The 23729-nt window shown below is 43.6% G+C and overlaps 1 protein-coding gene across 5 annotated transcripts in view; it reads right to left on the bottom strand.

Moving 5' to 3' along the window:
- CCNY (cyclin Y) overlaps positions 1-23729 on the bottom strand; it is a 188338-nt gene that overhangs the window by 60954 nt on the left and 103655 nt on the right. For 4 of the 5 annotated variants that reach the window (XM_014609089.3, XM_059729160.1, XM_059729161.1 and 1 more), the window contains exons 2-3: positions 12984-13058; positions 7732-7766 (exon numbers count right to left, since the gene is read on the bottom strand). In XM_014609089.3, coding sequence (XP_014464575.1) covers positions 7732-7766; positions 12984-13058 — 110 coding nt within the window. Of the gene's footprint in view, positions 1-7731; positions 7767-12983; positions 13059-23729 lie in introns of those variants that run through there. The other variant, XM_019498529.2, reaches the window with a different exon arrangement.

Here is a 23729-nt window from a genome sequence, read left to right as displayed (position 1 = left end):
GAGACACCGCACTGCCATTTCCACAATACGTTTCGTACATATTGTGGAAACGGTCCGGCTCTGAGCAGCAAAGTGCTCCCCTGAAGCCAGGGCTGGTGGGAAGAGGATGCTGAGAGAGAGAAGGAGCTGGCACCAGAGAGCAGGAGGGAAGCTCGGCCCCGGCAGGCAGGACTAACCACCACCCTTAAACCCACCCTCCAGACCCGCGCGCAGGGCTGCTCTGCGCCCTGCCGGCTGTTGTCGCGTGGGGCCGAGGGCATTGCTCCCCCGGCTGCTGTGACCTGGGCTGGGGGTGTCAAGCCTCCCGCAGGGGCACTGGGTACTGGCTGGGCTGGGCTGTGCCAGTGATCCAGCGGGGAGCGGCCCGGCTGGAGGCTCTGGCTCGGGGTCAGACCCATGCCATAGTTGGGGCACGAAGGCATTTTACCCCGTGGCCGCACTGGCACGGCCGGGGAGGGGGCTGCCTCCTCTGGAGCAGGGCGCCCGGCACTGCTGCTGCCCTGGCCCCCGCGAGGCCCCGGGCTGGGGCGGGTGGGTCCTAACGGCATTGGCAGAGCAAGAGCCCGTCCTGCCCTCGCGCTCCGGGCCGGCGCCTTCCAGCAGGCGGGCGTGCACGCATCCCGGCCCTGCAGCCCCAGCGCTCCCGGCCCCGGGGCCGCTCCAGGACCTCTGCCCTCGCACCTGTAGGCAGGTGGGAGCTGGCGGAGCTGCCCCAGCCCCGGCGAGGAAAGCCCGCTCCGTGCACCCCGCCCCACCCGGGCCACGAGCGCGGGAGCTGTCCACCCCGCCGTGCTGAACACACAATACTGACTGCTCGGAGAGCTGGTCGTAAGTCTGCACGGTCGTTAAACAGGTAAGTCGTTAAGTGAGGAGTACCTGTACTTGCACCAGACAAAGCTCAGTAAACTAAAGCAATTCTAAACTTATAACTGTTCTATAGGAAAAAGGAATCCAGTCACCCAATGAAAATACTTTAAAAGACAGAGAACACTTGGAAATAGGAAAAAACAAACGTAGCCATGCTGACGAGACATATTTCAAGTGGAAAGATAACAGCAAACTGGAATACAAGCAACAAAATTGACAATTTGGTAACTATTTTTCTAAGTGCAAGAAAATTAATTCAGGAAACTGCCAAAGACCACAAGATATGACAGCAAAAGAGATTCAAGTACCTATGCAGTACTAAGATAAAAAACACATTTTGTGCAGATTTCTAAACCAATCTTTTATTATAAAGAACTGAAAAAACTGAGGTAAGCAACATTTCTCTAGATTTCTCTTGCTGACTAGCCTTCTCAACATACCTGAACCCTTACAAGTTGTTCAACTCTGTGTGCTCGATCACGCCACTCTAATACCCACATAAAGAACAAAAACATATTTATCTGTTGACCTTCCCAGTTTTTTCTCATAAGAGAAAAGCCAGTATATGCAGAAATTTTAAAAAGAAACAATGGCCTTGTGTAAAAACTGTAAAAGAGTGGAGTCTGCATTATGGCACACAGCCTTTATAGAAAGACGACAAACCAGCCATATAGAAAGCATGGCCTAGAGCAGATGTGGGAACTGGACATAACATGTCAGTAAAGAAGATTAGTTGCTTGCTATGATGTATAACAGCAGCTCCTCCTAGGAATATGTTTCTTAACACATCTGGAGAGATGAGAATGATGCCAAAGAAATGAAGTAACAAGTACAACATAACAAAACATCTGTTATATTAAATGCTGTCTGACTTACCACAAACAGCTGTTGTATCCTTAACTTATTTACCTCTACTCACTGCAAAGAAAATAGCATGAACTAGATCATTACAATGATCATTACTAGATCATTACAAGGCCTTTCTGGCCTTAAATTCTGAGGCACAGCAATCAGTTGTATTTAGGGTACCTTTTTCAAAAGCGACTTCCAAACTGGAGTGCCCAGTTTTGCAAATATAAAACCTAAATGCTTAGAGGTGCTGGGGGGGGGGGGTGGGGGGGGGGGGTGTGTGGCTATGGTTACTCAGCACCATGGGGGGGGGGGGGGGGGGAGGAGAGAGGGGCACAGGGAGGAAGGGGGAAATCAAGTCCCAAACTTCAAACATTTCAATTACAGAAACAGCAAAACCCCCAAACAGAGGCTGCTTTTGAAAACGTGGGCTGCATGGTCTTCATGTTTTTAATGACATAAATCTTAGCTAAAGGCTGGTTATCAGTCCATGTGCATAATCAGAGGAGGAAAAATAAGGGTTTTTTTCAGAATAGTTGTCAGGAAATCACTTCAGACTTACAATTTCAGACTTACCAGGGATTTGGAAAACACAGTTGGAAGATGGATATTAGAATACCTCAAGGAGAGTAAGAACTTATGAGATGCAATTAACCAAAAACATTGCTATTTAAAATCTGCAGTAGAGGTATTGCTTAAATTTCACTACATAACTTTTATCCTCTACTTTACCTCTTGGTCAAAGTGAAATCTGGCAAGTGACCACAGAGCAGTACGTAAATTACTGGGCTGAATTACTCCTTCTGAAGGACGTATGGTCTAAAAGAACCATTAGTAAACATGGGCGCAAAGTGTCACTTTAGTTGAATACTCTTTTTTTTTCCCCCACAATGATGGGCTTTCTGAGTGCTAACAGCTAATGTAAAGAAGAGCTTGGTGTTATTGTATATAGTTATCTGAAAACATCATCTCAGTGCTCAGTAGCTGTAAAAAAAAAAAAAAGACAAAAACAGAATGCTAGAAATTACTACATGAAAACAGAAAATATCACAATGCCACTGTATCAAACTGTCTATGCCCATCCCTTCAATGCTGTGTGCAGTTCTGGTCTCCACACCAACAAAAGGAGATGGTAAATATATCTAGAGGAGGTACACACAAGGATGATCCAGGGCATGAAAAGGCTTCTGTATAAAAAGACTGAACAGGTAAACAAAAGATGACTGAAACAGGCTTGGTAGAGGTCTATAAAATAATTGTATGGAGAAAATAAATAAGGATTTACTATTTACAATCTCTCACAAAACCAAAAATAAGGGATATACAAGGAATTTATTAGGAAGAAGGTTTTAAACTAGCAGAAGAAAGGTCTTTTTCAGGGAGAATGTAATTAGCATTTTGAACTCATTGCCACAAGAAGCTGTAGAGGCTAAATTTAATCAGGTTCAAAAGAGCATTAGACAAATTCATACAGGTCCATTAATTATTAAACATTATAGAGACAGGTCCAAGCTCCTAATTAGGATTGTTTAGGCCCCTAAATACCAGAAGCTATAGGGAAAGAGGAGCACAGGATAGATCAGTCTGAAGAGGCCCTATAAAATACTACCACCTGTGCCACTGTGAGATACAAAAAGTTGCGCTAGATTTCCAGTCTGATCCAGCATGGCATCTCTTATGTGCTTATGTAATTGTGCAAGTTATTGCTGTGCCGACCTGCTGTAAATACACGATGCCGCTGACTTGTAAATAGTGTTGTGTCATATAGGGCCCCAACAGACATTATATTTATAGCAAGATGGCACCTGTTAATAACACCCATAATTATGCAACATGATACAAATTAAGTCAATAGTGCCATAAAATGGCTAACTGGGTACAAAGATGTTCCATATGGAGGGCAGGTCTACATGGTACCCTACAACAATGTAGTGACATGCTATGGCAACATAGCAATCACATGTGTCTACACGTGATTGCCAGTAGGGCTGTGCAAAGCTCCAGTCGCTGATTCGCTTCAGCCCGATTCAGTGGCTGAATCTCTGAATCCGAATCAAATCAGAGACCCTTTAATTTCTCCAAATCCATTCAGAACCCTCTGAATTGATTTGAAGAGACACAGCTTTGTTTTTTCTACATACCTCAAGGTACCAGGCAGCTCGTGAATGCTGGAGTAGATGGAGCATCCCATGGGAGCATAGGTGGGTCCCCAGCATGCTCAGCGGCAGACCCAGAAGTCTGGTCCAATTCCAGGTCAGCCAGGGAGTGTGCTGCCCCGCCCCCCCCTCAGCTCACTGACTGGTGCCTCCTGGGTCTGGGGGGAGGGGCACCCAGGGTCCCCCTGTGGCCAATCACTGAGCCAGGGGAGGGGGGGTGTGCAGGGGAGCCCCCCACATGCTCCCCAGCAGACCCAGAAGTGGGTCAGAAGAACTTCCGGTCCACCATGGAGCACATGGAGGACCCCTCCTCCCACCCTCTGGCTCAGCAACTGGTGCCTCCTGGGTCTAGGGGGCACCCAGGGGCCCCCCACAGCTGATCACCAAGCCAGGGAGGCGCAGGGGGGTCCCCCACATGCTCGGTGGCAGACCTAGAAGTGGACCAGAAGTACTTCCAGTCCACTCCCGGGTCTGCTGCTGAGCATGCAGGGGGCCCCCCCATGCTGCTGCAGGATGCTCTATCTGTCCCACCATCTCAGTGTTCATGAGCCACATCTGGTAACTTGAAGTATGTAGAAAAAACACTTAAAGCTGTGTCTATGGCCGAGTCACTGATTCTCCAAGTCAGAATCAAATCTTCAGGTTCAGATTAGGCCGAATCGAATCAGGACAGTGACCCGAATCAACAAACCAAATCCCTGTCCCCTGAGTCGGGCCGAATACCAATCAAATATGGCTCCCTTCCCATACCCCTAAATCGCCATCTATGTCACCATGGCTGTGTGCTCCCCAGGTATAGCACGCCGTTATGGTGACATAGTGGCAAAATCTATCCATGCGCCATGTACACGGTGCAGTAACCACCCATACTGCGCCTTGCTTTGGTACTTTCCAAAAGGAAGTACTAAAGCACGGCACCATAGCAATGGCACCGTACAGCAACGTGTACACACGCCCAAAGTATATAACATTTTGTGGCTGGTTTGTATGGCATGATAAACCATGTGTGCCACGTGTCCCAGACCAGGGCTGCCCCATCCAGATGCCAACAATCAGCTGATTATCTGCAACCAGACAGGGCAGTCCAGGGTCCAGAACTGGGTGGGGAGCCCCAAGACTCTACACAACCTAGCAGGTTTCGAGCCTTGCCCTTCAGACTCCCGAGGGAATTACAGAGCAATGCAACAAACCTTTTGGGTTACAAGGAGTCCTGCCCTATGGACTGGGCAGGAGGCAGTCCTGAGTCTTATTACAGGGCCTAAGACTGCTCCTTCCCCAGTCCCAAAGATTAGCCATAGGGCAGCTATGTTCTAGATCCTGGGGCTGTCCTCTGTCTGATCACAATAATCACCGTATCAGGATTGGTACAGGGGAGCCAACAGCTGCACAACTCAGGGCTAGGGAATTTTACCCCCCAAGTCACATGATTTGCCATGCATGTCTGGCATGAGAGATCATGCAATTTTGGGGTTGGGGCATAAAATTCCTCAGACCCCAACTGCATGACTACCTAAATGTCCAGTACTTTAGAAACAGCTAGAAATAGTGATCTCTTACACAAGCAACTTACATGTTTGGAGTTAAGAGGTTATATCAAACTTGAATTTTTTAAACTAATTTAATTATATCTAACCTGAAAAAGATCACATTGTAATAACTATTTCCAATGTTAATACACTCAATAAGAATGGAAGTAAGACCATTTGCATTAGTTAATATGATTTTCTCTTTCAACCTTGCTGCATAGTTCCATATTGAGGGGATGGTTCAACATTCACAATAATCATAATTCTATTATAAAACAATACTAGAACATGCAATCAGATCAGTTAAGTCCCTTGAAACTGAAGCCCCAGAGCACCCACAAAGTCAATGCCTAAGCAATCACTGAAAAAAATTAGCAGGTGCTCAGACATTAAAAAAAAAAAAAAAAGCTTTACCAGAAGCAGCAGCACATTACTTTAACCTGGTTGTGCAGCATCTATAAAGATAGGGTGCTTTATAGTGGTGCTTTTAGCTAAAGACGATTCAAATCAGCTATTAGGTAAAAAAGTGCCAAAAGGCCCCACACTAAAGCACCCCATCTATACAGATGCTGCAGAGCCAGGTTGAAGTAACACACTGCCTCTTCTGGGCATATGTAGGGCTCAGAACAGGAGTTTAAAGCAAAGCTCCAGAATTTTTTTTGGTTTTTTTTACATCTGCAAGCACCCACCAGTAAAAACCTAAGTTGGCACCTATGCTTTGGAAAACGCGATATTAAAATGTATTTTTCTTTTTCTTTGACATGTAAAATAGTTAACAAGAAACGAAGAAAAAGCATTAAAATAAACGTACATGCTCATTAGATCCAGACAAATTTGTGGGGTTGGGGAAGGAACCAAAGCTTCAACAACGCTCTGTTTTAGCTATAAAGTCACAACAGTCAGTGAGATTTTGTGCCACTTCCCTATGAGACAAAGTGACTCATAGACCATGAGAAGAGAGGATTGCTTTGGCTTTAAGCCAATTGTATACATTCCTTTCAGGGCTGCTCCATAAGCCAAAGTGGTTCCCATCAGGACTACCTGGATGATCAGGCATCAGCACTGCCAAGAACCTGGACAGCACTACATACCACCCAGGCCTCGAAATGCCCCTTTTGGCCTCAGCCTTGCCCCTCAAATGCCTTACATCACAGCTTGCAATAGAGGACTACAAAGAGAGTCTGCAATGGTCCTCCTCACTCCCTTTGCAAAGGGAATTCTCCCATAGCCCATTTATGCTACTCTGGGCAGAAACAGGCCATTGCAGTGGTTACCCCAAGGCATATGATGGATTATCACAACATCATCAGGGACAAGTGTACTGAATCTGGACACTGCGGCCCTCAGCAACAAAAGTTTTGTGTTAATGCAGTCAGTACCAGCTATTCAACACAGGTTGGCAAATATTCAACAATCTAATACTTTAACTTTGCAAATCATTTTATAAAGATTACAATGTCAATGCAAACTGTTCTGTCATGCACCTAAACAATGGGACATGGCATATTTTAGAAAAAGAAACATTTGTTCACCATTATTAACAACTGTCATCATTCTATCCCAAGCTGTACGATATTGCGTCTCCTCAAAGCCTCAGTTCTTAAAACTATGAGTACCTCAGCTTGCTTTCTCTTCCTTTCATTAATTTCTAGCCTTCTAGCCAGAGAAAAGATGAAAAATGTGGCCCAAGTTCACTTCAAACCAGAAGGTAAATACAAAAAAAGGTTTTAAAACCTTATGATGTTGGGACCCAATTCATGATTTTTGAGCACCTGGGGTTGGCAAAAACAAGCAACTAAGTAGAGAAAAATCCCATATCTAGTAAAGGTCTCTGGAGTTTTGCTCTTGACCTCAACTATGAGGATACAGTTATTTCAAAGTAAATGAACTAAAGAATTGTGAAAGATACATAAACACATCTAATGCCTTCTACTTTTACCTAACTTTATATATGTATGCTATGCATCAGTCAGGATCTTTCAGCTTTTTGCATAAATAACTGTTTCTCTGTATGCTCTCCACATTAAGCAAATTACACATGGAAAACACATTCTTATGTTCTGAATTTATCAGTAATATCAGTTTCTGAAATAATTTTGGAAATCATGCTAAAATGGTATGGCTCTTCAACCCTGCTAGTTATACACCGTGTACAGGTTTCCATCAAGCTAATGGACTCCTATCAAGAAACAGAGACCCATGCTTTTAGATCCTAATGCAGACAATCAACCCTCAGGTGTCATAACTGATAAGGGACTTATTCGCAATGATTCTTAACACCGTGTAATATAGACAACAACAAAAATACACCACAGGGAGATATTTTCACTTACGTGGTTTATATAGAGACTCTTGCGTTTTTCTCTCACTGCAAAAACATAAAATGTAACAGAAATATTATATGTCTGAATTTTTTCTTTTTTCTCCATTATAATCAAAAGTAGAGGAGGATATCTATGTGCATCATCATTAATGCACTAAGTACATGAACAGAAAGAAACATATATACCTGTACACTTAAAGGTATTCTCCATTATGGTGTCTAATTAAAGCTATTTATTCATTTGGCTATTTCAGTAAGGACTTGTCACCATGGGGAAGTTACCGGGTGGTAAATTACTCCACTAAAGCTACCTTGCACTGAGTTAATTATAAAACTGTTCATATAGCGAGTTAGAGCAGACTAGCATACTGATCATTAACTTCCTTGTGTAGGCAAGCCTTAAGATTACAGGCATTGGCTCTCCCCCTCCTAAAATGAGTGAACCTAATCCTGCAGCTGTTACTTATGCTGAGCAGTTACACACCTGACTACTGTACGAGTACTACCCAATATCACAATACTACCCACTGTTTTGGTAAGGGTTGCAGTCAGACCTACAGTAGTTGAAGTACTTGAAGGGTTTTCCCCCTCTATCTTTAACTGTTAGATAAACACTTGTTACAGCTGATTAAATATACTCAATTTTAATTGTTATTAATAGTCTCCCTTAGCCAGTCTGCAGCACTCTGTTCTACAATGACAATACCACTGCATTTGGTTGCCTCCAGACCAACAACTGTATATGCGGACCAAACTGAAAGATGAAAGTAGCAGCGACTCCAAGCCTTGGTTGGTTAACTACACTTTGGTGTACTTCCCCCATTCATTTCTGTTTCTTATACATCAAAGTGACCCAGAAGCTTTCCTAAAGTGCATTAAGTGACAGGACTAGCATCTGCCACATATTTCTTGTGAGAGAGAAATTTTAAAGTTTTTATTATTTCTTTTCATTTCATAGGTAGCTGACAGTACAGGCATGATCACAATCATACTGTAGGCACTGACATGCAATGAGTCAGGGACAACATTATACAAACATACCTTTTGCCTTAACTACAGCCTTCCAGTTTTTAAATAGGCTATTCATCACCCTCTACCCTCTCTTTCCTTGTTTGTCTGTTGATTTGCTGCTGCTGGTTTTTTTCTTCACCCTTCAAATGGCTCCATGTTCCTACCAGCATACAATTACCTGCTTAGCAGGGTTAGGACAGACCTGATGGCTAATTCATTCCATGCCTTTTACCTTCTTTCCACTCTGTGTGTATAAACATCCCCTTCACTCCACAAACATCAATCATCACAGTGTAGATTCCTCATTCCCTGCAAGACAAAGGTTGATCTTTTCCTCCCTCAATCTTTTTCCAAAATGTAAGAAAATTTCAAGGGTCGTAAGCCCCAGTGGAGCTGTCTGGCAGATGCCAATGATGGCTCTCTTTCTGGTTAGTCCAGCCTTAGTGCAAGGAAATTTATGCCAATGGAAGGTCAGGTCTAGCAAATGTTTGTTATCTTGCACCTTTTCACCTCTGCTCCCTGTTCTTCCCACAACAACTCCCACTCGCTGCAGGGATAGAGATATTTGGTATAAAAGAGATACCAAAGACACTTCCTCCAGTTTTCCAACCCTGCACAAAGGCAATTCTTCACTATTGGCTCTAGTCAGGAACAGAACACTTTATCCTCTCACACAGCAGAAGTGCCCTTGGCCCCAGTATAATTTGGTTTCATTATAATCAACTATCACTTGGTCTCTTGGCTACAAATACTGTGTTTAGCTTCCAAGAATGATGTTTGGAGATGAACTGAAGTTGAACAGACCAAGTGCCACAGTTTAGAAGATCAGATACTAAGTCCCTCTTACATTTTCTTTTCCTTTTCTTTTTTACTTCTTTATAACTTGTTTCCTGGGAAGATATGAACAGATGGGATAGCTACCAGAACTTCTTAATTTTCTTGATTTTAAAGCCAAATGACCTGTTCCCATTTTTGCAAGCACTTCTGAATTGTTAAAGTTCCATTTTTATTACCATAGGAGGAATACATTTTCCAGTAGTAACTGAAGAAGGAAATATGATTTTTTCTTTATTATTCTGCTCTCTTAGTATTCCTTTGTGCAATGTGTACAGGAAGTTCTAATGGTAGACTACACAGGATAAAAGGCTTAATAATTACACATCAATCAAAACCTCTCATGTTTTGAGAACTCCCCCCCTTCCTAGAGAAGCAAGGGAATTACTAGTTGTGATCTGGAGAGCTGCTTTATTTCTGCCCATCCCATAAATAGGACTTTCCAAATGCTCTTTTGAAATCAATTACTATCCCAACCCTGCAAAATTTAGCTTGTAAGGACCCAATATAAAATGAAGAAGGAAGGCAGCTGTATCCCAACTAATGGAAAGGGCTATTCCTACCACAAGGAAATAGAAATCAATCAAGTCTCATCCCCATTACAGAAGGAAAATTACTTCACTGAGATTCTTGGCTTTGAAAACCCTTATTTAACCACAACCTACACATTAAACAGTACACAGAACCTTCCATTACAGACAAAAACACTGCCCTATTTCCAGGCGAGCACAAAGCAAATCAGCGTTATGCCTTATTATGAAAGTAGTAAAATAACCTTAAAATATATGAAAAGGAGTATTTTCAATACCATGATTTAACATCATGAGCAGTTGCTTTAAAGAAAGGAAGACTTTTAAAAAAAAGTTACTTTATATAAGCAGGGATACGATGAACTTTTATTGAGCCTTAAGAAAGTCAGTGAAGACTACCACATCATATCAGGGCATAAGTAGCCAAAATAATCTTATCTCCATTTACATAGCATGAATGACACTATTTGGTGTTATGGGACATTCCTGAATATTTTGTGTTCTATGCAACTCACCCACTTACACAATAGATCTGATATACGAACAGGCGTACTGCTTACTGCTGTGGGGTTCTCCAATACAATGCGATTGTTCCTGGCATAACATCTAGTAGTAAATGTTTGCAAAAACAGCATTTCTGTTGTATTTGCACGTAAATTACCCTTTGTTTTTAATCAACATCAAGGCAAGTAGTGGGTAAGTTTACCTAGGTTGGAAAAAAATAATTTATTCTCTTTTAAAGAAAAAGCTGGCATAACTTTTGAAAGGTGAACATCCATATTACAAATAGCTAATGATATTATATAATAAGCATTAATTATAATAATTGGAGCCTGGTAATGGTTTTGACCATTTCGTGGTAAAAGTTTCATTATTTTTCAACCAGTTCACAACACTTAGCATTTATACAGTCCTTTACATGGCAGAAACCAATTAAGTCTCCCCACACTATGGTGATTTACATTGGTAATCTTTAAAATGGGGATGCTAATTCTTAAACTGGGTGGAAACAGGGTTGAGCAAGTCCATATCGATATCAGTCAAAGCCCTGGCTCCTGTTCTTTACCCAGTCCACTGTACTATGATACCTTTGAGTTACAGCTGCAATCCCACAGCTAAAGTCCTTTTGCGCCTTCATGGTGCATAGATGTATGCGCACAGGCTGCTTGCAGCTTAAAAAAGCCCAAAAAAACCAAAAATGGTGCTTTCCTTTAAACTCTGCACACTCCCACACCGAGCCCAGCTCATGCCCAGAAGCAGCAACACATTAGTTGGACTCAGCTCACCCAACGTCTGTATCAATTGGACATATTAGTGGGGCTTTGTTGGTGGTTTATCTAACAGCCAATTGAATCGGCTTTTAAATAAAACTACCAAAAAGCTCTGCTGAAGCGCCCAACCTGTACAGATGCTGCAGAGCCGAGTCAAAGTAACTCTCTACCCTTTCTGGGAAACCCCATTCACTTATATATAAGTGCCTTCAGACATTTGAAAAAAAAAAAAAAAATCTATATATCTGTATCTATATATAGATATATAGATGTATATTTTTTTTTTTCCAAATGTCTGTAGGCAGCCAAGGGCTAGGAGCTAAATGCATCTTTGCTGAAGGGCTGTGTTAAAAAAGCAACTGGGAAAAATAGACAAAAAAAAAAAAACAGTGTCACCTCTAGAGTATCTGAAAATATTAAGGTGCCCCCAGCTACGTAAGACTCGAGTAAAGTATAATTTGCTTGGAAAGTCTGAACAGCAAACAACGCAGCTTGCATCTATTATTCATGTCTTTGTCTGTCAGAACACTAATATGATACAAGCACGATGCTGACGACTGGAAGTCGCTTCCATGCTGCTAATTACATCAAGAGGCTCTCTAAACAAACAGGCTCTATCCAGTTACCTCTATCACCGAATAAAAACATTCCATAAAGTAAAGGACAATGTGAAATCTTGCTAACCCATGAAATTAACTCGTATGAACCTGGGTAAGAAGACTACCCAGCAGCAGTATGAAGCTGGGTTCAGTTTAGAAAGGCTGGATCTTTCCTTCATAACACATGGTTACACATTTCACCAGGTGAGAACCGTAGGTTATTGGAGAGTTTCTTAAACTTTTTTTAATATTTGTAATAAATATTTTAATAAGTAATGTTTTATAATTTGGGGTAGATTTTGTTCAAGATACCCCCTTCCATCTTCTAGAGCCTTGCTGCATCAACAGATACTGCCTGGTACCAAAGAAATGCAACTCTACTGCTTCCTGCTCAAAAGACCAGTATCAGGGCCATGCATGACCTCATGAACCAGAGTGAGTAAAGCTGTGACCACAAAATACTACACCTGGGCCAGTTAGGTTTGCTTCCAAGCAGGGCTAATTAGCCTGCCAGCAGCACTGCACTAAAGTAACTATACTACCTGAAACTGGGAGCTGTGTGGATGACTACTTCCACTTCTGGAGGTCCATGGAGTACCTGGCACTGTGCCCAGGGATTTGCTCCCCAAATACTGGCAGTTTGAGTAACAAGAAATAAACCAGTAGGCCAGAGCTTTACAATGAATTTATCAGCATAATCTCCATTTACTCAAATTAGGGACTGACCTATTAAATCCAATGAAACCAAGCTGCCATTAGAGTACCTCACTCTTGTAGAGCACAGCAAAGAAAAAACAAAAAACTTTATATCCAAGTCTTTGGCTTGCACTACAGGTGGCTGTGTGCATTAGTGTAATTATTGAAGATGATTAGCTTTGTCTGTTATAGATTATATCCCAAAAAAGAAAAAAAAAGAAATGTAAAATAAACCATTCAAAAGAGACTACCACATGCATTCCAGCAAAGGGTCTAGAAACAGTTTTAAGAGTGAATCTTGTAATAAATACAGCAACTTACCATCTGTTTGAGATTTACTGAGGAATATTGTGCTGGCCCGTGGGTGATCTGATGGGTTGAACTCCATGTTCAAATCTGGAAGGGAAGAACAAAGTATGTTACATAGCTTACAAACCAACCAGTGGCATACGCAATTTTGATTATTCCTTTTAATGAAGCTGAAAGACTGATCTATTTTATAGCAATTGCTTAAATATATGATGTTTAGGACGCTTTAAAACATACGCTATAGGACATACAGCCCTGACTCATGCAATAGGCCCCACTGGGATAAGGATCTTTTTCCTCAGGCCTTTGCTGCAATAGTTGCTATTGAATTAAAATAGGCCAAGCAGCTTCTAGAAGCCTGAAAATGCAAAGGCAAAAGTTAAACATTTTTTTTTTTTTAAATGAGTTTCTCTTCTCCCCTGACCCTAGGCCAGTGGTGCACAGCCTTCCAGCCTCACAGGCCAAATGAGTGGTGCAGGGTCAGTCCGTGGTCTGGATCCAGAGAAGGGTCAGCCCCATGCACCAAATCCAGACGTGAAGTGATACAGCTGTGCAGAAACCCCATGCACCAGGCTAATTCGGCACATGGGACCATACCATCTGGCCCACAGAGCTGTATATCCCCTACTGGGTTAAGTGCTTTGTTTTTCTCCATCTACCCAGCAATGTCCCTTCCTTTTTTGTCCCCCTTCCGTACCCTTTGTATTCCAATCAGTGCATTCAATTTAGAAGCTCTGCCTCCTGCAGTCCCTTCACAGCATGTGATGAAGTAAACAGCTGCTTATGAAAACTTATGCATCTGATTTGGTAAGTCCATAAAGGTGCAAATCTACCCACTTCCTACAATTCCTGGGAAGTACAGCTGGATGTACTACCTCAGTATTGACACGGGGTAGGCATACCAGCCTTCCCCCTTACATAAACCCCTGCGCACCCACCCCACCATACAGGATTTTCAGCCACAGGTAGCAAGGGGTGCACTATTCCCAAGAAATTTTCCCAGCACATTTCACAAAAGATTAATCTTTAAACAGGAAAATAAATCATCACATAACTGCTCCTAGACCCCATAGTTTGTTGTGGGGCTGACAAAGGGATTTTATTTCTATAAAAACTTTGCTCACATTTTAATGTGGCTTTGTGTAGGCCCCATCTATGCATTAACCAGCTCATCACATCTTAAGTGGTCATCCTGCCACATATTAAATCAATCAATGACCTGATAAAAAAAGAGGAATAAGCTACAAAGTTACTCCACAAATTCTGCAGCTACTTCCTATCATGCCATTAACTGAATGGTGTGGCCAGGGGCCCCTGTGGCTGGAAGCTCCATCAGCTGATGTCCCATGTGCACCCCCACCCCAAGCCTGGTAAACTGCAGCTGCTGCAATCTCCAAGCCACAAGGAGCTTCATGCACCTTTACCTGCACGTAGACGGATCCTTAGAACTGCAATGAAGGAAAAAACATCACCCAATAAGATTAAATGGCATGGGTGAAAATGATGACTGCCTCACTTCAGGATCACTTCCCACTACTCTGAAATCAAGCTGCAACTCCACTAAGGTGGAAGAGCAATCAATGTGTTGATTGTAAAAATGCATCATCTTTCATACTATACTCTTAAGTAAAATCTCAAGGTAAAATCCTACTGTTGAGGTTCTCTGTAACAGCCCCCTAAAGAACTGCAAGGTAAATTCAGTCAGTAAAAGCAGCTTCTGTAACACAAAGCTGAACATTTACACACAGCATTCAAACAGCCAGGTATTTCCTTTCATTCGTGCCTATGACTATAAGATCATCCACTCATCTTTTCAGGAAATAAAGATATTTTGGCACAGGCTTCGGTACTATTTTCATGGAATAAAAGAAAGAAACACCTATTTACCACACCTCTAAGTTGATTTTCACCTGAACAAAGTAACTAGATTAATAATGGTCACAGGGTAGAATGAATAAACTTGAAAAAGGGCCAGGGCTTTGAAGTTGTAGAAAATGTGTTATTTGACACCAACTGCAATGTTGTCCTGACAGTGAATTTAAAAGGGAAGAGGTAAAAGGGAAAGTGCTTAAGGCTAATTGTTTATCCAGTACTGAAGCATTACCAGTGGAAGGAGCTTTAAAACATGTGGATAAAGTTTCAGGTCAACCTTAGATGAGTAAAACCTTAACTTATTGAACAACTGAAAACAGATGCATACTTTCATATTAGCAGGATCAACTAATTTCTTTAAAAAATTTGTAATTACATATGTACCCAAATCCAAGATGACTTCGAATTTAAAATGACTTCCCCTCCAATCCCAATAATAGGATTCTATAACATGAAAAATTAATATGTAATAAACACGTTATAGTTTTCTATGAACAGAATTGAGTGTGACCCTAAATTCATCCCCTGCACCACTGTGGTAGGAAAGGATCACCTTTATGTATGGGTTTGCAGGATTGAGACCCAAGGTATTGCCCTTTTTTCAGTGCAAGTTCACTTTCATTACCCAGAGTACAGTCAGTGCAAGTCGGTTCACGTGATTCACCCACCACAGGGTATTTGAACAATACCAGAATGATAAAAATACATCATTAAGCCAAAGATTGCACTTTCTACATGGTTTGGTAGTATGCCAGAATGTGTCAGGAGTGTTGACTGATATGCCATCGCGAAAGGAATATTTTGTTCTCATAATGAGAAGAGGTGAATCTCACTTGTCAATGGGAAGTTGTAATACATGTAGAAACTCTAAAATCTGAAAGACATCTACAGGAAGACCATTAGAACTTTGCCTTTGGCACTGACAGAAATATAGTCCCCAAGAGTCATCGCTGTTAAGGTCACTTACAGTCGTGATGAGAGAAACAGCCTATGAAATAATGTCATTTCAGACCATTTAGAACTTGTACTCAGACACTAAATCTAAAACAAGATAATCAAAACGAGCCTGAACATGACATTATTGAGATCAACTAAAATAATGAAAATTGTTCTGATGTCCACATTTTAAAAAGAGGTAAAAAAACTGGAGTGCAGAAAATATCATGGAAGGAATTAGAGTGTTGAAGAAAACAGCCAATAGCAGACTTGTGCCTGCAGTCTGTTCAGCTTATCAAAAAGATGACTGAGTGGTTCTGATGCTGCATCAGTTGCCTCCACAAGAAGAAAGTACCAAGTACTAAAAGCCTCTTTATCATAGCAGATAAAGGCATAACAAGAATCGATGGCTAGAAACTGAAGCCAGACAAATTTAAATTGAAATGAGGCTAATGAGGATGATTAGTCACCAGAACAAACTCTAGAAGTAGTGATAGTCTCTCCAAAGCTGTGCATCATCAACACAGGAATCCAGATCTTACTGGACCCTTTAGGGGCGCAGGGCTGTCCTATTCCATCCTGAAAAATCCATCAACAATCCATCAACACATCTGGCCAACCTCATTTCCTTCTATGATCAGGTGACTCGTCACCTGGACGAGAGAAAAGCAGTTGACATTATATACCTAGATTTCCAAAAAGCCTTAGACCTGGTATCCCACAAGGTACTGATCAGAAAACTGGAAGATATCGGGCTCAACTGCAGGACTGTCAAGCGGGTGCAAGACTGGTTGTGGGGTAGGACACAGAGTCCAAATGAATGGATCCGTGTCATGCTGGCGAGATGTGGGCAGCAGCATACCCCAGGGGTCAGTACTTGGCCAAATGCTGTTCAAAATCTTCATCAACGACCTGGATGAGGGGGTGAAAAGTCCACTGGCCAACACCAAGATATGGGGTTGTGTGGACACACTCGCAGAAAGGCTGCAGATACAAGCAGACCTAGACAGGCTGGCATGTTGGGCAGAACAGAACCAGATGAGGTTCAACATAGAAAGATGCAAAGTGCTGCATCTGGGAAGAAAGAACCCCCAGAACACCTACAGGCTGGGCATCGCTAACCTGACCAGCACTACAAATGAAAGGGATCTGGGGGTAACAATAGACTCCAGCATGAATATGAGCTGTCACGGCAACATAGTAGCTGCTAGGTCCAACAAAACTCTGGCATGCATCAGTCGATGCATCTCCAGTAACAGAGAAGTGATTCTCCCACTTTACTCAACATTGGTGTGGCCGCAGCTGGAGTACTGCATCCAGTTCTGGTCGTCGCACTTCAACAAGGACGTACTAAAGCTCGAGAGGGTCCAGAGAAGGGCCACCCACATGATCAAGGACTTGCATGGCAAGCCATACAAGGAGAGGCTGAGGGATCTCAGACTCTTCAGCCTAAAGAAAAGGAGGCTGAGAGGGAACCTGATTGCAGCTTACTGCTATATCAAAGCATACATCAGGGGCTCAGTGAACAACTATTCACCAGGGCACCCTGGGGGGAAACTAGAAACAATGCCCACAAACTCCTGGAAGATAGTTTCAGGCTGAACATTAGGAAAAGCTTCTTTACAACTAGGGTGTCCAAACTATGGAACAAGCTCCCTGCAGAGGTGGTGCAATCATCTACCCTAGAGGTCTTCAAGAGAAGACTGGACGGTCACCTGGCTGGGGTCATCTGACCCCAGATGTCTTTCCTGCTCATGCAGGGGGCTGGACCCGATGATCCTCTGGGGTCTCTTCCAGCCCTATGATTCTATTTTGTAACACATTGGGCCTCTTCGCCTTAAAAACTAAAGGTCTTTTTACACAGTAATTTTAGGTGGTTTCTGAAGCTTTTAACCCTTGGATTGGCTTCACATTAACACCTTTAAAGTAGCTTCAAACACGTGTTGTTTGGCTTAAATCATGCCACTCTAGGGCAGGATTCTCTTGAATCTGCCTAATTTAGCTCCTGTTGCACTAAGGTGGGACCACTCTCTACAGCTATTCCACCCAAGTTGAGGTCCACCACCATCCCAGGATACAGTGGCCCCTCCTGAGTCAGGGCAGGTCAGGATGCCACAGTGGTGACACGAGGCACAGCACCTCATCCCTGGGCACGTAGGACAGAGCAAGTGCCACAGCCCTGGAGGAGCACCAGTGGCTGTGGTGCCTCCCACCACAGTTCAGACTGGCTCTGCTCCTGCCAGGCAGAGCAAGCCAGTCCGAGTGGCAGCAAGAGCCACTGCACTGTGGCTGCCCGGTGCTGCAGGGCTGGGGGGCTTGCTATGCCCAGTGGGAGCAGCAAGCCCATCCTGCTCCTGCTTACCAAGCCTCTAGTGGCCAGTCACAGCTGTGCAGGTGAAGGACAGGCAGAGATGGTTTTTCACCTTAAGGGGCAACTGTTCCACTAAGCTGAACACCACTAGACCAATTAACATTTGTTTGCCTTGAAACGAAAGCTGTAACAAGCCCCTAAGTCAAAAAAGCAACAAGAAGGAAGATGACCTACTTGTCTTCCCTATTAGCAGCTCAGGGGCAGAGTGAAGTAGGATCACATATAGGTACTTGAGTCCACTTACAACACAGTAGAAGAGAAACATTAGCCAAACATAAAAAAAATATGATTCAGTCAAAGAGAAGGTGTCACGCTTCTGACCACCAAGAGGCCGCAATCAGTCCCCAGAAGGTTAAAATGAAGCTCCCCTGGTCGCCACTCCTCCTGCTATGATGATTAAGGGATCTAGGCTCTGACTTCTTTCCTCCTGCTACCTGCCCTGCTCCAAGGGGCACGGGGGGGGCGGGGGGAAGATGACCAGGAAGGGGTCTATGCTGCTTGTGCTCTATACACAACCAGGAGAAGTACAGCCAGGCTGTACGCATGCCTGGGAGCAGAGCTGCCTGTGCAGAGTGTGTGTGGGTGGCCCTAGGAGAGCTGCTCAGGGACCCGAGACGCTGTGTGCAGCCCTTTGTTGGACAGCCCTGGCTTGGGATGTACAAGAGGCCAGTTTATGTGATCAAACAATGCTTCCTAGCCATAATTTTATTTATCTATAATTTCTCAAATAGAGACATATTAGGAAACATCCACTTTAAGTAGAAAATAGTCTCAAAGGCAAATGGTTTTCTATGAAACATTAATACACGTTCTATAATTGTCCCAGACTGCCCCATTCTTTACTTCAAAAAGATCTGAGTTTTAAACCTCATAAGCAGGAAGTACCAGGCAAAATAAAAGCAATAAAAAGGTAAGGGGGTATCTTTCTTGGCATAATTTAAGAACAACTAACCATTCTTCAGACTCATTAGTGTAGAGACAGAGACACCACGGAAGGGTGAAGGACAGGTATCCTAGCAACTGGCTTCTCCAGAGGAGCACGCCGAGCTCCCAGTGCTCCAGAAGGAAAAACACCACTTTGTTCCCTAGTTTCAAAACCTGTAGGCCTGAGTCTGAGAATAGACAGCAGGTTTAAAATGGTGTTTACATGCTCAGACAAGTAGATCTTACTTTTCACTATCTAGTCAGTTATATTCATCCAGCTTCCCAGTCCTATAAACAATGCTCTGACAGTGAGGAAATGATGTTACTACACATCTCCCAAATGAAACAGCTGTTTTACCCATAATCTGCTGAAAATAATTTTGCTAATTTTGTTAATCTCTCTTCTGCCTTCTAGTCTCATGTTTTATTAATGAAATTAGTAGGGACCACAGTAATAATAAATTCGGGCTTTGGAGGATTTCAGGGAAAAGCCCAAAACTTAACATTTCCCCGCAAAGCCCCAAAAAACTGTGATTTGGCTGGAAATGGCCTGAAACTGTAGGGAAGAGGGAAGCCAGGGAAAAAACCTTAAGGAAAACTTACTGAGACCATGGAGAAGAAAGGCAGCAGAGCCCCAGAAACACTGTGGAAGTCTGACATGTTTCCAGGGGCAGCCTAGTACAGACTGTTCGATTCCCTGCTTTGGCAGGAGTTTAAAAGCCCTGCCCAGAACAGAGCAGGTAAGTACTCCCTGGTGAGTACTTATTCGCTCTAAGTGGTGAGGCTTTACTTAAACGTTGTTAGTGAGTGGTGAGCTTTACTTCCTTAAAATAGCTGAAGAACAGCCTGTATGCTGCTGTTCAATGGTAATCAGCCCTACGGTGGGCTCCCTCAGCCAGAGGCGTAGGAAAGCCCACCCTGAAAAATGCTTGAAATTGGCTGGGCAAGCCTACAGGGAGCTTGCTTCTTCCCCTGCCAGAGAGAGCCTGAATTACAGGGGTCCCTTAAAAAAAAAATACATATCAGTATAAAACTACTGCCTGGAAAGTCCTTTTTACCCAGAGATCTCAGATTATTTTATCCCCTCCATTTTAAAGACAGAAAAGACTGAGGCACAGAGTGAAGGCTACACTTTAATTTAATTACTTAAAAAGCAGCAATAAAAATTCTCCCTCTTAAAGAACTTTTAGTTCTTTACTGTACAAGGCATAAGAAAAACAGATCCTAGCAGTTTTTAGCAAAGGATAGGAAGTCTTTAAAAAAGAAAAAAAAAAAAACAACAAAAATCTGTTCTCTACTCCCAGATCACCTAGATTTTTTCTTTGGCCTTGGATAACTCCGTTAATCTGTCTGACTCAGTTTCTGCTTCCAATGGTTGGTAGATCTGGCTAGTATGACAGTGAAGAGAAACAGCTGCTGTTTACAAAAAAAAAAATACTCAGAATATTAGAAGCATTGGATTATTTTATTCATTCATAGACGTTTGTCAAAAAGAACGACAAAAGGTGTATATTAATGTAGTACTGTCCTGTGCCCTTCTGTTTCTGGGCAGAGCATTCGGGTTTGGCGCAGGAAGGGCTGTAGCAAGAGTACTTGCTCCAGTTGCAGCCCTTTGCACTGACTGTCAGGAAAAGCAAGGCTGGGCTGTGAAGTAGCCCTTTGCATTGGCTGGCCATAGGGGTCGGACTGGGCTGGAGCACTTGTTTGCGCTGCCCAACCAGAGGAGCTGGACATAGGAACCCCACCTTCCTTCCACCCCGCACCCTCCACCACACCCCAGGGTCACAGAGGCATTTTGCTTATGGTGCAAAACTCATTAGTTATACCTCTGGTTCCTGCCTGCTTTAGGTTGATCAGAAAACCCCAATACAGACAGGAACACGTGGCAGCACCCTGATTGAGGAAGACTGAAATAGCAGAGGCAGTGCAACAGTAGTTTCTCAACCAGGGGTGCTCCCAAATGAAAAGGTTGTGGAAGGCTCTCCTGACTCTGAAAGGCTGAGAATTACTGTAGCACAGCAGCAAATATATATAAAAATACACTAACTTCAATGAGCATTTGATGCCTTAATGCTGCCACAAGGGGGAATTAGGAAGCCTAAAACTTCCACAGTGAAACACATGATTTGCCTACATTGCTACTCTGGGTGCATGAGAGTGAAGCTCGAGAGCTGTTACTCCTGTTTTCCATGTATAGGGAGAGAGGCATGAATTGTAACTGGATCCTTATCTCCACATCCCAATGTGCCTGCTAGTAGATATGGTAGAGCAGGAGGTGAAAATAATCTTCTGTTAGAAAAGGTCCATCTGAAATAATTCTTCCTAGTCCCTCACCCCTAGATCCAGGAGAAACCAAATCTCCTCATCTCTAGTGTAGGAATCTCAATGTTGTGTTTAATGCCTAAAGTACATCTCCTGTTTTTCTCCATCTCCTCTCCCAATTTGGTGGGCTGTTCATCTTGGTTAATAGTGGTTAGCCATTTAGGAGAAGAGTCTCAGGCCTACATAGACATAAATTCTCATGACTGCATAAACTCAATTCCCAGAAAGGTCAATGAGAGTTAAATGGGAAAATGATCCTCCTAATCAGGATCCTACCATCAAAAGCAGCAGAAATCCACAGACTATTTCTCTCTGTCTCATGTACATACACACCAGAGAGAAAGCCTACATACAACAACCATAGCTGGTTATCTCCTCCCTGTAACAACAAATATCTCTGTGGTTTATTCAAAGTAGTCAGGACACAATCTGCCACTTGAAAAACTGCAGTACTTATTTTACTATGAAAGAGCCTACTTCAGAACCCCGAATAAAAAACTTTTTTGAGTACATTTCTAAAATTATATAAAAATGTGTCGAGCACTGGAAATCAACTACATATGTCAAAATTAGTTTCCACAACATTAAAAAGTCCACATAAATCCAAGGCAGAACCATACATTCCAAACCTTAATGTATAATAGCAATTCATAAGTACAGCTATTTCCTACATTGCAGAAGGATAGATGGTAGTACCACTACACAAGTGTTTCTCACCATCATTTACCCTGATCTATGACAGGGGTGTCAAACTCCTCTGTACAATGTGGATGAGTGGTGTGGGGCCTGTCTATGGGCCAGATCAGGCCTACAGACCAGGCCCACCTGCCAGATGCAAACTAGTGGACAGGCTGTGTGCTGTTGCACCTGAGACAAGCTGAGTGCACTATTGCAGCAACATCTGGCACAAATCATATCACATGAGTATGGGAAACATGCTGTAGGTGGCCCCCACACCAGACGGGACCTGCATGGTCAGTCCAGCACAGGGGCGGGCTATCCAGCCCGCAGTGCCAACCAATGAACTGTACTCTGCCCAACCCTTCTGCCCATGAGGGTGGGAGCAAGGCACCCACATATACACTGCCCCCCTCCCCCCAACATACCTTATTGCACCTCAGCCCCACCCTCATGGGCGGAAGAGCCTGGCTGGGCCTGCACGCAGCTTCCTGACAGGGCTGCTGCTGCCACTGCCAGGGGACCTGCTCAGCTTTCCTGGCATCCCACTGGCCCTGGGCAGCAGGTAGGGAAGTGGCAGGGGTGGGACAGCAGAGTGGGACTGGAGCTGGGGGCTGGTGGCAGCGTGGAACCTGCACCCAGGGCAGCAGCAGCAGCGACAGCACAGGGCCTGTGCCCAGGGGGGCAGCAGTAACATGGAGCTTGGGTGGGCAGGGTATGGGTTTGAGAGAGGGTGGGGGATATGGGGACTCCCTCATAATACCACCATTGCACACAGGCTCTGCAGGTAGCAGCAGCAGGTGTGATGCTTGGGGCACTTGTGCCCAGCACAGCCACTGGTGCCCAGTGACACATTGCTCAGCCCAGTGATGCCGCCTCCACCGCTGGCGCTCCCTGCTGCACACATGCAGGCCCCATGCTCGCACACACACCCCCCACCCCACCATACATGCATACATGCCCCCCAACCATACCTCCCACACAATATACAAGAATTTATTTTTAAGTTGTTATGCAAATCACTTTTATATATGGTATGCAAACAAATCGTGACAAAAATATTTTTCGTACAGAATTAAAATATGTTATAGTAGGCGTTTAACTTTTAGTGTATGATTTGGGAGTTTTTCTGGTTCTAAGATGGCACTTCCACCCCCAAGAATATTTTCAGGGGGGCGGGGTGGGGGGGGGGGGAGGGAGACTTCTGGTCCCATGGCAGCCAGGGGGACAGGGTAACTGTCAAGGGGAAGGGCTACCCATGCAACCCTCAAAAGCTAACCAAGCGATGTGGTAGCCCCATACCACTTACCTGACCCACAAAGCCAAATGACTGAGCACCACTGACATGGGTGAACCACATGGAAGCAGTTGCAGAAAACAGACCGAAAATTTAGTCTCCATTATCCCCATATGCCCCCACCCTCAATTCTTGTTTTCTGAACATAACCTCTCACTGCACCTGTACAACGTTCCTTATGGAACAGCTAACACCTGAGCCAAAAAAGCTCAGTTTAAAGTTGATAATGCCCTGGATTACCATTCAGAAGAGAGAGGGTCTGGAAGGGAGATAAAGGGAGTGTTTTTAATTACAAGATCTGCTTTAATGACAAATATGAAAAAGGATTCCTTTTTTTCCAGCTTCAGCATTGCAGACA

This window comes from Alligator mississippiensis, chromosome 5, assembly GCF_030867095.1.
Source record: "Alligator mississippiensis isolate rAllMis1 chromosome 5, rAllMis1, whole genome shotgun sequence".
Classification (NCBI taxonomy): domain Eukaryota; kingdom Metazoa; phylum Chordata; order Crocodylia; family Alligatoridae; genus Alligator; species Alligator mississippiensis.
The sequence above is the reverse complement of the archived record's forward strand: the minus strand, read 5'-3'. Positions and strand labels throughout refer to the sequence as shown.